This window comes from Episyrphus balteatus, chromosome 1 (assembly GCF_945859705.1).
Source record: "Episyrphus balteatus chromosome 1, idEpiBalt1.1, whole genome shotgun sequence".
NCBI classification, from domain to species: Eukaryota; Metazoa; Arthropoda; class Insecta; order Diptera; family Syrphidae; genus Episyrphus; species Episyrphus balteatus.
The window spans coordinates 4833012-4847162 of NC_079134.1; the positions used below are offsets into that span (position 1 = coordinate 4833012).

The 14151-nt window shown below is 30.5% G+C and overlaps 1 protein-coding gene across 1 annotated transcript; it reads right to left on the reverse strand.

The window, feature by feature from the left end:
• Positions 1-1511: 1511 nt before the first annotated feature.
• Positions 1512-9195, reverse strand: LOC129905322 (uncharacterized). The gene is made up of 6 exons (XM_055980778.1): positions 8755-9195; positions 8136-8303; positions 2271-2455; positions 2079-2156; positions 1891-2016; positions 1512-1829 (listed from the first exon to the last, which is right to left on the reverse strand). Exons 1-6 carry the CDS (start codon positions 8912-8914, stop codon positions 1575-1577), a joined length of 972 nt encoding a protein of 323 aa, XP_055836753.1. The 5' UTR covers positions 8915-9195; the 3' UTR covers positions 1512-1574.
• Between the last annotated feature and the right edge of the window lie 4956 nt (positions 9196-14151).

Genomic DNA, 14151 nt, shown 5'->3' on the forward strand with positions numbered 1-14151 from the left:
AATTTAAAAATGGTTTTATTCTTTAGAAGAAATATTAGGCTTTTTAATATTGTAAATTATGATTGTTTGAAATAAATAAACGCTTAAAATGACTCATTTTAAACAAAAGCACACAACCTGTTTTCTTACTACGTTATCACGTAAAATCATCGTTGATTTTTGTTTGTTGTTTTTATTTTTCTTTTAAGAAATTGAAATTTTTTTTTTTAATAAATGATTATAATTTTTAGAAAGGCTATTTATTAAGCTTCAAGTTTTTTTTTTTAAACTCCTAATATATTTTTTTTTAAGCTGCAATATCCACCTCAAACCAAAAAACCATAATCTTGACTTTGACTATCAATATCTTAACAACGGATCACGTTACAGAAAATTCAAGGATTTTAAACATTTCATTTAATTTTCTACAATAACAAATTAAGTTTACTTTGTAATTTGGATTCAAATTTTTTTTACTCTCGAATTTTGTTTTCATTTTCTCTGATAACATAATCAAAAGCTTTAGTTGAACTTAAACAGTAAGTACAAACGAACCAGTCCTATATTTTATTTCGAAGCAATCTTTTAGAGATGCTTTAATTAAAAAGATAATTAAGATGTAAATAAAGATATATGCAGTTATCTTAATCATCATTTAGCATTGGTATCTTTCAAAATATGGGTTTAAGGTATAATGCCCATTTTATCATAAGAGATCAGCATTTTCGAAATAATTTTGAGAAAGCAACAACAGAAACAGATCAAAATATTTCGTCTACTTAGATTTAAAAGTTAATTCTAGCCCTCAAAGACCATGTTAAACCGGCAGAAAAGCAAACCTTGGTATTAAATTAAAACTGAAACTATCTAGCTTGGAAAACGAATAAATTAAACAATAATTTTGCGTCAATACCAAATAAATTAAACAATAATTTTACGTCAATACCAAATTTGTAGAACCTTTAAAGAATTATTTATTTTGACAAAAAATGTTCTTGTACGGTAACTCTTGCGAAAACTTGTGTGGTCACCATGGTGTTAATTTATAAAATGAATAGGCATAAGATAACTTAAATTCAAATGATAACTGAAAACTAAAAACTTAAAGTAACTTTAATGGTTACGAAATAAAATGTACGTATTAGGTCACTGTGGCGTATGCGTAACATTTTTTTTCCCATAGAAAAGCTTATTTAATCGAACCATTAGATTTGTATTATCATTTAATAGTGTTTGGAAAAGCAAACACATATTCAATTTGTACATCATATTTTTTTGTAATCGTGGCAACAAGCTCAACAAAACCTGGTTTTTTACATTACTATCGCTTATTTTTTTATTGGACTAATAGTTTTTATTGGACCCTAGTTTCATCGAATCGAATATAGTGCTACTTGGATCCTATGAAATGCCAAAGTTATTGGTAAACTTAAAAACACAATCATGTAAAACATTGCAAAGAAAATAATTTTATTCTTTGAATTTAAACGAATCCAAACGAATCGAAAACAGAACATTTCATAAATTAAAAAAAAATAAAATCATAGGAAACATAAACTTACAAATATTAAGTTAGGTATTAAAAAAAATAATATTTATGAAGTAATTATCGTTTTAGAAAGATCATCAATACATTTTCTTATACTTAAAATATCGCTAGGATACACACGGCAGCAACCTCCAATGATTTTCGCTCCCAATTGAGACCATTCTGGGACAAATGTTGCTAAAGGAACACACTTTTCGGCACCTGTCCAGCCGTTTTGTTCGTCAAATTCTTCACCACGATTGCTATAAACAATGAATGGAATGTTTTTATCTTGAACGGATTTGAATAGTGATGCTACAATCTGAAGAAGAAACAAAATTGTTAGTTAAATTTCAAGATTTGTTTAAGATTTTTTGTATAACCTTTGGATCGACGCAATTAACTCCAATTGCCATACAATTATTTGTGGCTGATTTTTCTTCAAGCCTTTGTTGAATGGACAAAAATGCATCTTTAAACTTCTGGCCATGGGCAAGATGTTCCTGATCCTAAAATTATTAAGAAACTTTCCATTAAACACTGATAGATAAGTATTTTCTTTCATACATACTTTACATTGAAAAGAAACCCAGAATTTCGTATTTGGGAATTCATCACATAAAAGATCAACTACTGTTTCGGCTTCTTTCTAAAATAATAAAAATATTTCATTAGTTCTTGTCAAAAATGTATATATAACGTAATTTGCTTAAAATACAAAAAGGATCAATGTATTGTAAGACTAGAGAGGGTCTGGACTTACTTGACATGGGATTGTTTCAATTGATAGTCCGTCAACGCCCTCAGATAAACAAGCTTCAATTCGAACTCTATGCCAATCACGCATCACATCATTTGTTACACTTTCGTCATAGCTTCCCCGGTATTCCGATTTGTCACATAAATGTGCACCATAAGGTCCAATAGATGCCATCACAAGAGGTAAACCTTTTAAAAGAAAGTGTGTTATAAATAATTTGTGACAGGTAAAATTGTGAAAAACATAATTTGTTATGATTTGTTTATTGGTTTGTTATAAAAAAGGAAATAAAAAGGTATTCGAAAACAGAAGAACTTCGAAAATAGACGTCTTATTCAATATTTTAAACCAAAAAGGGCACATCGCCCAATATTTGTCAAAATCCCTTTTTTTGTGTAATGTAATGTAATCTAAATGCCAGGAAGCATCTTCAATGCTCAAAGAAGAGTTCAAAAGCAGTGCCCTTTTCGAATAAAATTGTTTGTAACATAAAAAAGAAACTTTAGAAAGAAGATTCGGAAATGTGAACTTTTCTGTAAAATGCATGTTTGATTATTTATGTATGTGATATAAAAGGTCAACAAGCTAAAAATAGTTTCATCAAACTATGAAGCTTTTAATTTTGTTTTTTTAAGTACAGTCGACTCCCTCTAAGTCGAATTCCCTCTAAATCGAATTTCCCTCTAAGTCGAACTCTTTCACCATTTTTAATGAACAATTTTGAAGAAAAAATATTAAATAAATCCCTCTAATTCGAATTTCCCTTTAACTCGAAATGATTTTCGAGTCCCGTGAAAGTTCGACTTAGAGGGAATCGACTGTACATATTCCGCATACGTCGTAGTGACCAAATTCGAGCAATGTTTTATCACAAAAAGTAAAAAGATAATCAATTCATATTTATATAAAATAAATATTCCCATTATTATGGCCACAAATTGGAACTATATAAGAGTTCGGAAGTAATTTTCTTATTTTTTTTATAAGATTAGATAAGATCTAATGTACATGGAAGAGCCAGTGGGGGTATTTTATATGGGATTAAAAAATCTTTATGGGGTAATCTTATTAATTTTAAAATTATTGAATCTAAAGTTATTTTTCATATGGTAAGCAACAACTTAAACTATTATATCATTCCTATTTACTTAAACTGCAATAATTGGCTAAGCGATTTCGATGAACTTGTTGATTTTATGAATAACACGTCTCTTGAAAATGTATTAATCGTCGGTGATTTAAATGCTAGGATTGGTGAATATCAAAATTCTTCCGTTAATTTATTGCGACCACGAGGTGCGCTGGCTGAGAGTAGATGTTCTAAAGATGAAATTTATAACCGCAACGGGCGGAGTCTAACAGAATTTTTCGAAGTTTTCGGTCTATTCGTTTTAAATGGGTCTTCTAATAGTGATGTGGTGAATTTACTTTTGTTAGTGGACAGGGACAATCCGTGATTGACTTTGCTGCAATGTCAGGGGACTGGCTTAACGTTATAGACGACTTTGAAGTTGCGTTAGTCAACTATTCGGCTCATTTTCCATTAGTTATTAAAATTCAGCTTAAGGAGTTAAATCAACAAGCTACACCTTCTAGCTTTAACAAGCTCAAATGGTCGGAGAACAGTGCAAACCTATATAAAAGTCTCCTGTCCCGGCACTTCCAATCTCTGCCTCAACAATCCATTGTCTCTTCTGAAAAGATATGTGAAAGCATAGAACAGGTTGTAAAGGCTGCAGCCCCTTTTGCTGTGAAGAGTACTCACACTTTTGTAGCTAAAAATGTATGGTTTGACAAGGATTGTAAAAATCTTCGGAAACTTTCGTTTGTTTACCTAAAACTGTTTAGAACTACCAATTCCCAGTTTTTCAAAAACATCTACCTTCGTGTTAATAACGACTTTAAAAAAATGCTTTTAAGTAAAAAAATTATTTATTTAAAAAACGTGGCTAAGAAATTAGAAAACTGCACTAACTCAAAACAATTTTGGGACAATGTACGCGAGCTTGGTGGGCGCAATCAGGGTATGAAGTTCTCTTTAGAAGCTGAGACGCTAGCAGCTCATTTTAAAACTCTGCTCTCAGCTGATGAAGACCTTCATACCTTTCAATACGCACTGCCTGACACTAGAGTCAACGAGCTGGATATGGATTTCTCTTTGTCTGAACTGGAAGTAACGCTCCAAAAGATGAAAAATAACAAGGCTCCTGGTGTAGACGGCATACCAGTCGAGTTTTATAAAAACAGCACCACTGATTTAAAAAACTACCTCGTTTCTTTCTTCAATAAATTGTATAGTGATCGATGTGTTCCCAACAGTTTCAATGAATCTGTTATTTTTGCCATCTTTAAGAAAGGTGACGTTAACGCTGTGGAAAATTATAGAGGAATTTCAATTTTGAACTCAATTAGAAAAACTTTTACTGCAATTCTGAACAATCGGCTTACAAAATGGATTGAGGATAACAGTATTTTGAGCATCTTTCAAGCTGGTTTTCGCCCAGGTTTCTCGACCACGGATCATATCTTTGCTATTTCAAGTATTGCCCGCCAATTTATAGATAGAAAAAGCAAACTATACACTTGCTTTGTTGACTTTAAGGCTGCATTTGACAAAGTTAACAGACAAGCTTTAATATACAAACTCTCTTGTATTGGTTTGTCACGAAAGTTTCTCCAAGTCTATGCCAGTCTCATTTCATCAACAAATGCAAGGGTATGGGATGGCCTCGCATTTTCAAATCGTTTTGAAACATCTGCAGGTGTTCCTCAAGGATGCATCCTCAGCCCATTATTATTTGCCCTGTTTATAGATGATGTTTGCAACTTCCTTCCGGGTGGAGTTCATTTTTCAAACTTAAAAATCAAAGTCCTCTTGTACGCAGATGATTTAGTTATGCTTGCTGATAATCCTTTTGCGCTTCAATTGCAAATAAACCGTCTAAGTTCATTTTGTGAGTCTTGGGGCCTACAAGTAAATACCCAAAAAACTAAGATCGTCATATTTGAAAAGAGACAGTCAAGAAGACGTCCAGAAGAAAACTGGTTGCTAAACAATGTACGCATTGACGTTGTACAGGAGTTCAAATATTTGGGAGTCCTTTTGACCTACAATTTAAGCTTTTTAAAGCATGCCAAAGAAAAAAGCGACGAAGCGAAATTAGCATTAAATATTATGTGGCCAAAGTTTTTCTCTAACCAAAATGTTGATTTATCGTCAAAATACAAAGTTTTTAATGCGACGGTTAATGCTTGCATGACGTACGGAGTTCAGGTGTTCGGATACACGTACCTTGAGGCCTTTGAAACCGTACAAAGAAACTTTTTTAAGAGATAATTCCGTTTGCCAAACTCAACACCTAACTATGCGATATATGTGGAGTCTGGTATAGCCCCTATATACATACAAAGCTTAAAAGCAAGCGCAGACTTCATCACTAAAGTAATGAAAAGAAGTGAATCATGTCTCCATAAAATAATTTTAAAGAAATTACTAAGAGTAAATGCTTCCCCGTTCAAAGACTGGAACGAACTAGCTGTTTATTACGAAACATCTTTAAACTTATCTGAAAGTAACGTGGCTGATTGGCAGGCTCAGTTTGCTGATGTGATTGCTAAGGTTGATCACAAAATGTGTCTGGATAATCTTTCCAAAGCATCTTCTACAAGATCTAGAGCAATTTACAGTAATTTAAATCATCAACTACTCTCGGACGTAACATACTTTCGTAACGGTTATTCAGCCTCTGTTATAGGTATCATCTTTAGAACTAGAGTTGAAATTTTAAATTTAAACTTCATACCTCACCGTCCGGATCTGCCTCAACTTTGCGATCTATGTAACGGAAGAGTAAACGAAGATATTTACCATTTCGTTGCGGCTTGCCCAATTTTGCAAGAAATCCGTCGGCTACATTTTCAGGAGAGTTTTCTATCCTTACAAAAACTTTACGAAATCTTAAATGGAGCAAGAGGCTGGATCAGCCTCTATAATTATTGCCAACATGCTCTTTCGTACCGTAATAGTTTCTTATATTAAAACGAAGTCCTATACCCACTTCTTGCAGTTTCTAAAGTAAATAAACTCTGTCAAATTACTTTTAACTTTTGATTGATATGTTGCTGATATTAAACTGATATTAAACTTAATACTTTTTCTTTTGTGTTTCAAATCACGATAAAATTGTTAGTAATTTTTTAATAATGCCTAATCAAACAAACTAAAATGTGTAAAATTTTGTGTTTCAAATCACGGCAAAATTGATAACATTGTTAAAAATTTGTACAAATACCTATTTATTTAAAGCAAATTGTGTAATATATTTTTTGTGTTTCAAATCACGGCAAAATTGATAACATTGCCAAACTAAAAATATTTGTTTGCAGTTTTATATATAAAAGTGAAAAAAATCTTTTATTCATATTTTCTAATTTTATTTTTGCATTTTATTTCTTTTATTTTTTAAATCATATTATGAAATGTCATATCAGGCAGACGGCAGTATTGCCATGTCCTTATTCTTAACTATAAAAATTGTAAAATTTTATGATGAAAAAATAAAGAATATTATCTATCTATCTATCTATCTTATTTTTTTTTTTCGTTTTCAAGTAAAAATGATTTATAGGTATGATATTGGAAGAAGTTTCTTTCAAATGGAAAACTGTCAAAATTTTTGTGTGTAATGAAGAAAATAAGAAGGCACAATTGTGATAAAATAATGTTTTTTTCGAGCTGTTATTAAAAGTCCCTGCTATAGAACCGTTTTTTAAATTTCTAAATTTCTGGTAATCGATTTTAAAAAAAGGCTTAATATTTTGTGTTGATTAAACCAATTATTTAAAACGGATTGATTATTTTTTTTTAAGAAAATTGGCCAACAAAGATCCCACAAAAGCTATACAAACTATATTTTTCTTCTTTTGAAGCTTATAACATGATTTTTAAATGTTGCTTTATCGAAACAGTAGGTACACAATATTTCTTATAAATGGCAACCAATAGTTTTTAATTGGCAGTTAATGTTGAAAGTTGGGGTTTTTTTTGAAAATAAGCAAAAATTACGAAATTCAAAAAAAAATATTTTTCCTTTATTTTTGGATTTTAGGAGAGTGCCCAAAAATAAATATTAAATAGTTTTTTGTTTAAATTTTTGCATTTATGTACAAAAATAAATTAATTAAACTTATTTTTTTAGTATTTAAATTTCGAAATATGTAAGTAAATAATAAAGATATTGAATTTTTAAAAAAATATGTGTTATATTACAATTAAAGGCAAGTCAATTGACATTATTAATTTTAAAATGTTCGATCATGGTTTAAAGCGGTAAAGTGCTCATTAATATTTTCTAAAAAGTGGCACACCAATTTTTATTTTTATAATTCTCCAGCGATATGACAAAAATATAAAACAATATTTTTAACAAAAACTGTTGTAATAACTATTGTAATTTAGAAAAAATACATGTGCTGTCGAAAATAAAGTCCGTTTGAACCGTTATTACCCACAGAACCGGTCTCTTGACTTCTGACTTTCTCATAAACGACGTAACCGATTTCAACCCAAAATTTTGAAATTTTGTTTGAAATTTTTTTTAATAAAATAATGTCCAACAGTTAAAAAAAATTCTTTGTTATAAAAGAAAATACGTTACATACTTAATTTGGAATTAAATTTAAAAATATTTTAAAATATTTTTTTGTTGTTGTAAAAACAAATTTTATAGCACGACGCACAAACCGAAGAAAATCGTAGCTCTGAAGCAATATATCCCTAAAAACTGTTATTTTCTTAAGAATTCAAATTTCATACGAAATAAAAAAGTGCTAAAATAGCTATAACAAAATTTTCAATATAAAACTTACCAGTTTCTTTTGGAGAGTTTGTCTCCAAAAATATCTCCCGAGCCCTTTTGGCCAATCTGACACTATTTTTCATCACATCGATACTTTCCTCACGAGTTAAATTCAAATGCTTCATGAATCCTTCCACACTAGCTTGATAAGTATTCGACAAGATAATATCAGCGCCATCTACATTAATTCAAATACAAATTCAAACACAAAAAAAATACCGTTAAATTCAAATCAAATATAGTTCATTTCATTATCTCTGAACTCATTCACAACCTTGAGAAAAATAAAAGCAAATTATTCATTCAGAGAAATAACTAAATGTAAACAAAAGAGCTTTGTAGTGCAGAAATTTGGAAAGAAGTTGTGTTGTGTCATGGTGACCTTGTCTGTGGTGAATAATTCATTTATTTTTTTTTATCTTTTATTTTTTTGTTATTTTGTTGAAATTGTAAGAATGAGATAGTCAACCAACAAACACGTACTTCTACTCTAGCACATTGAGTTTTTGTTTATTGGGCTTAATTTTTTTTTTCTATAGGCACACTGGCACGTAGCGAACAATAATGAATACGTAATAAACTAGACTTTTGCAATAAGAAAATAACTTTTTTATGGAATGTTAACTTACTTTCAAGGAAATCCAAATGGGTTCGAATTACTGCATCGGGATGTGTTACATCGTAACGTGCACTCCAAAGCGGGTCACCATCGATAGCTTCATTTACGTGCTTCGATAGTTGAGTTGAAAATCCTCCACATTTAACAAGGATACCTTCTTTTTGATTCATTTTTGGAATAGAACTGAGATAGGGCTAAACCACACCGCTACGAAGTTTGAAAGTAAATGATTTCCAAAAAAATATTTCAAGAAGAAAATGCAACAAACGAAAATAACTTCTTCACTGCAGTTGGAATGTAGTAACAAAAAAAAAAAGAAAGAAAATAATCCCAACGACAAGAACGAGACAATCAAAACAAATGTTGAAAACTTAATGAAAGCAGCAGTGCAAGTGTCATCTGTAGGAAAGCTTTTTTTTTAAGGTTGGAAGAGTGATGTGAAGACGTGGAAGAAGAAGGTTGAATATAGTTGTGAGGGGAAAGTTGGTCGGCGGCGAGACTCGTTCAAAGAAGTTACCAACGATAACCGTTTTTTTTTCTTGTATTTGTTTTTCTTTTATTTTTGACTAATTGCTATTAAATTGATATCAAATTGAATTTGAATTTCAATTCTGCTGAGTGTTTTTTTTCTTTGTTTTTCGTAGACAATTGATTTGGTACAATGGGGCGTATACTTGTTTATTTTTTTCTTATCGCTGCAATGATTAGGTATAAGACTTAGAACAAGGGATATCAAATGTATTTATTTTTGATTGGCATTTATCTTTACCAAAAAAAAATTGAAATCTTTTTTGATAAATTAGCCAAACGAGTTTGTTTTAAGATTGAATTGTTTGTGTGTAGTTTAGGTTATAAAGATAAAGATTCTGTGCGGCAAATTCTGTTTAGACAATGATAAAAAGAACATGAAAAATGTTTCCACAAACAACAGAAAATTTAAATGAAAAAACATGTATTTTTAAAATCAAATATTATTTATTGACATCTTTTGAAAACATTCTATAAAGACAATAAACTTTGGCATAGGTTAAGTTGGAAAAACCGAGGTGGTATCCTTAGGGCATGTTTTTCATAGCGAGATTAAAGTTAATTCTGGATCTAGAAGAAAATTAAACTTAGCCAAAGGTTCCTATTTTGGATGGAAGAATGTTTTTTTGACGGGACAGAGGGAGTAATATGCAAAGGGAAATAATCAGTAAAAAATATGTTCTTGGGATAAAATTGGACATATTTTTGTTAAGTTATTTTTTAATGCTGAATACCTATTATGAAATAAATTGAATGAAATTATTGGCAAATTATAGGCAAAGGCTTGTTTTTCCACTCACAACCTTGAGAAAAAAAATATTCATTCAGAGAAATATGTAGGTACCTTAACAAAAGAGCTTTGTAGTGCGGAAATTTGGAAAGAAGTTGAAGAAACAAAAACTGAATTAAATTATAATATAGAGAAGCACTTATCTATACATGCTTTGAAATTTTTTTCAATATTATAGAGTTAAAAATATATTTCAAAAAACTCATATTTTACAAGCTAAGTACAAAAATTCGAAATTTTTGAGTTTTGAGTACATAAAATAAAGCAAACCACAAAGTGCACAATTATCTACTAGTTTTCAAAAGAAAACTTTTCGATACGTCTCACGGTTTAAGCGTAATATGCAAAAAACCGTTATTTTCGACATTTGACACATTTTCAAATCGCGATATCTTCTTAACGATTGCTCATAGAAGAAAAAGTGATTTACAATATTTTTAGGAAATTATAAGTACTCCAGTCAAAGCGTCATTTGACCTTGCGCGGAGAGGCACTGTCAGTTTTTATTTCATGGATCGATAGGGGTATATTTAAAAGGCTTAAACCCAATTTCTCACCACCTGATCATTCTTATTAGCGGAGTTATTCGCAAAAATGCATTTTTGGGATATTTTACTTCTAAGCTAATATCTTTGCTCCAGATTGTCGTAGACCAAAAAATAAACATACAATCTCTTCCTTATAATATTTTCTATCGTTGTATGTAATTTCATTGTATTTAAGTGAGTAAATACAAAATGGCAGCCATTTAAAGTCAAATTCTTCTTATTAAAAAACACAATTTTGTCATTATTTCGAAAAAGTTTGACATTTTTTTAATCTATTTTGTAGCCCTATTCATGTCCTGCATTTTACAGAAAAAATCAGCTCTTTATCACCAAAGATGGCCGAGCAATTGATAAATGAACGCATGCAAAACCGGTGTGAAAACACCCAAACATATCGTTTTTTGGGAATAAGTCGGCTTCAGAGTGTCCTACGACAAAAAATAAAGCTATTGATTGTTCGTTACAACATTTTCTATCGATTCAGTGCACATTATTTTTGTTGAAACAAATAAAAAATAAGTAATATTAAGTCAAAGACGTTTTTTTGTTTAGCAAACTCTTACCTTATTATTTTGTAAACGGTGCAAGTATTGGCTAAAAAAATAAATTACTGTTGTAGTCCTTTAAATTATCTACAATTTAAAAAAAAAATTAGCTCTCTACGACCCACACGAGCTGAGAAATTAATTTTTTTTAAAGTTCCAAATGCCCAACGAAAAACATGAGACAAATCCTCTTATAACAAGAAACAAAGAAAACAGCCCCACTCACTGAGAACTATTATTCGCCTTATAAACAAGGGAAATTTTTTTAAATTTTCTTACGGAATGATGCTTTCTTAAAATTATAATAACTCGGCTCGTGTGGGTCGTAGAGACCTAATTTTTTTTTTAAATTGTAGATAATTTAAAGGACTACAACAGTAATTTATTTTTTTAGCCAATACTTGCACCGTTTACAAAATAATAAGGTAAGAGTTTGCTAAACAAAAAAAACGTCTTTGACTTAATATTACTTATTTTTTATTTGTTTCAACAAAAATAATGTGCACTAAATCGATAGAAAATGTGTTAACGAACAATCAATAGCTTTATTTTTTGTCGTAGGACACTCTGAAGCCGAGTTATTCCCAAAAAACGATATTTTTGGGTGTTTTCACACCGGTTTTGCAAGCGTTCATTTATCAATTCTCGGCCATCTTTGGTGATAAAGAGCTGATTTTTTCTGTAAAATTCAGGACATGAATAGGGCTACAAAATAGATTAAAAAAATGTCAAACTTTTTCGAAATAATGACAAAATTGTGTTTTTTAATAAGAAGAATTTGACTTTAAATGGCTGCCATTTTGTATTTACTCACTTAAATACAATGAAATTACATACAACGATAGAAAATATTATAAGGAAGAGATTGTATGTTTATTTTTTGGTCTACGACAATCTGGAGCAAAGATATTAGCTTAGAAGTAAAATATCCCAAAAAATGCATTTTTGCGAATAACTCCGCTAATAAGAATGATCAGGTGGTGAGAAATTGGGTTTAAGCCTTTTAAATATACCCCTATCGATCCATGAAATAAAAACTGACAGTGCCTCTCCGCGCAAGGTGAGGCCCTTTTTTCCGACGCTTTGACTGGAGTAAAGTCAGCAATATACTTTTTTTTGTAGCTTCCTCCGTTTCAAAGTTTTATACGAAAACCTACATTTTCGACATTTCACCTTTTACTCACTCAGAGACTTTTGGGGACTTTTGACAATGCTGTAGCAATTTTCAGCTCTATGCGAATTTTTTCTGGGGTCTATTTTGATCGATGTAATCATTTTATAAAATGATTAATCTTTGGCATAGGTTAAGTTAGGAAAACCGGGGTGATAAATGTACCTAGGCCAAGTTTTTTAGTGCGAGATTTAAGTTAACTTGGATCATTAAACTTGGCAAAAGGTTTTCATTTGAAATAAGGATAATGAATAAAAAGTCTTTACAGTATTTTGGGTGGATAGGTGTTTTTTCGCGGGAGAGAGAGAGTAGGCCATTAATCATTAAAAAAATATGTTCGTGGGATAAAACCATACGACACCATATTTTTTAAGTTTTATTTGAATGCTGAATAGGTATGTAGTATTTTAGATTTATTTCTTTGCGGTTATTATCTACACATTTTTAAATTTAAATTTTTCGGACTTCCCACGATTTTGTTTTGTTTTTTTTTTTTATCGATACATTTCGTGTAATAAAAAAAAAATAAAATTGCCGTAAGTCCGAAAAATTTAAATTTAAAAAGGTACGGGAAAGTTAAACTTTAGCTGGGAAAAAATTCCGAAATACATTTTGACCTTAGGGCTCGAAAGAGCATCAAGACACGAGTCTAAAACCACATTTTGCATAATCGCACCTAGAGTCTTTTGGCCACCATTTTGTTTGTTTATAAAAATGTTTGTTTTTCACATACATAACTTACGTATTTTTGAACCTACAGAAAAACAATGTATGACAAACTTGAAGATAATTTAATCACCTACAATATAAATATGTTAAATAACCTTTTTCGATTATCCCTTTGGTTTAAAAGTTAGGGTGGTTTATTTAAATAAGTCAAAGGGTATGATTTTCTTATATTTGTCATATCTCTTTTATTTGAGTTTTTTTTTGAAAATTAGTTCGTAGTAAAAGTTGTAGATTTTTTTATTACCTTCATTGTTGAATTAACGGTTTTTCGATTTGACAGACCGTTTTCAATTTGTAGGCAAAAAACTTCAAAAAATTTTGTTCATTGGGGACAGGTACTAACACAGGGTAATTTGTATAAGGTAAAAGAGGGAAATAGACCCCCTCCCATACGATTTTTTTCTTGTCTGACTGCAACTTACACCCCCTTGGTTTTTGCTACACTTTATACAAATTACCCTGTGTTAGTACCTACCTTTGTCCCTATACACAAAATTTCAATTGTTTGAAGTTTTTGCCTACAGATCGAAAACGGTCTGTCAAATCGAAGAACCTTTAATGCAACAAATGAAGGTTATAAAAAGGTCTACAACAAACTACTTTTCAAAAAAGCTCAAAAAACCACCCTAACTCTTAAATCGAAGGGATAATCGAAAAAAGTTATATTGTTGTTACCTTATTAAATTATCTTCCCGTTTGCCATACACTTTTTTCTGAAGATTCAAAAATACAAATATATATATTTTCAGTGGAATCCCATGCATTTGCATGCGCACACTTGGCCCCAAATTTTTGCGTACACTTACCATAAATGCAATTTTTTATTGTTTTTGATGAAATATTAATAAATAAATACTAAAAACAATAACATTTTAATTGGAACATGAAGTTTAAATAGTAAGCTCAATAAAAAAAATCAATTGCCTTCACTTTAAGTCAAAGACAAATCACTGTCAGAGTTTGAAAATTGTGAAAAATTTTAAGGAATGTTAGCTTTTTTCTCTTTTGCTTCTTCTCGAAACATTTAAAACAATAAAAGCATTAATATAACGGACTTCGACGAAGATCAGATATCTAATTAATTGTGCATCAGCAG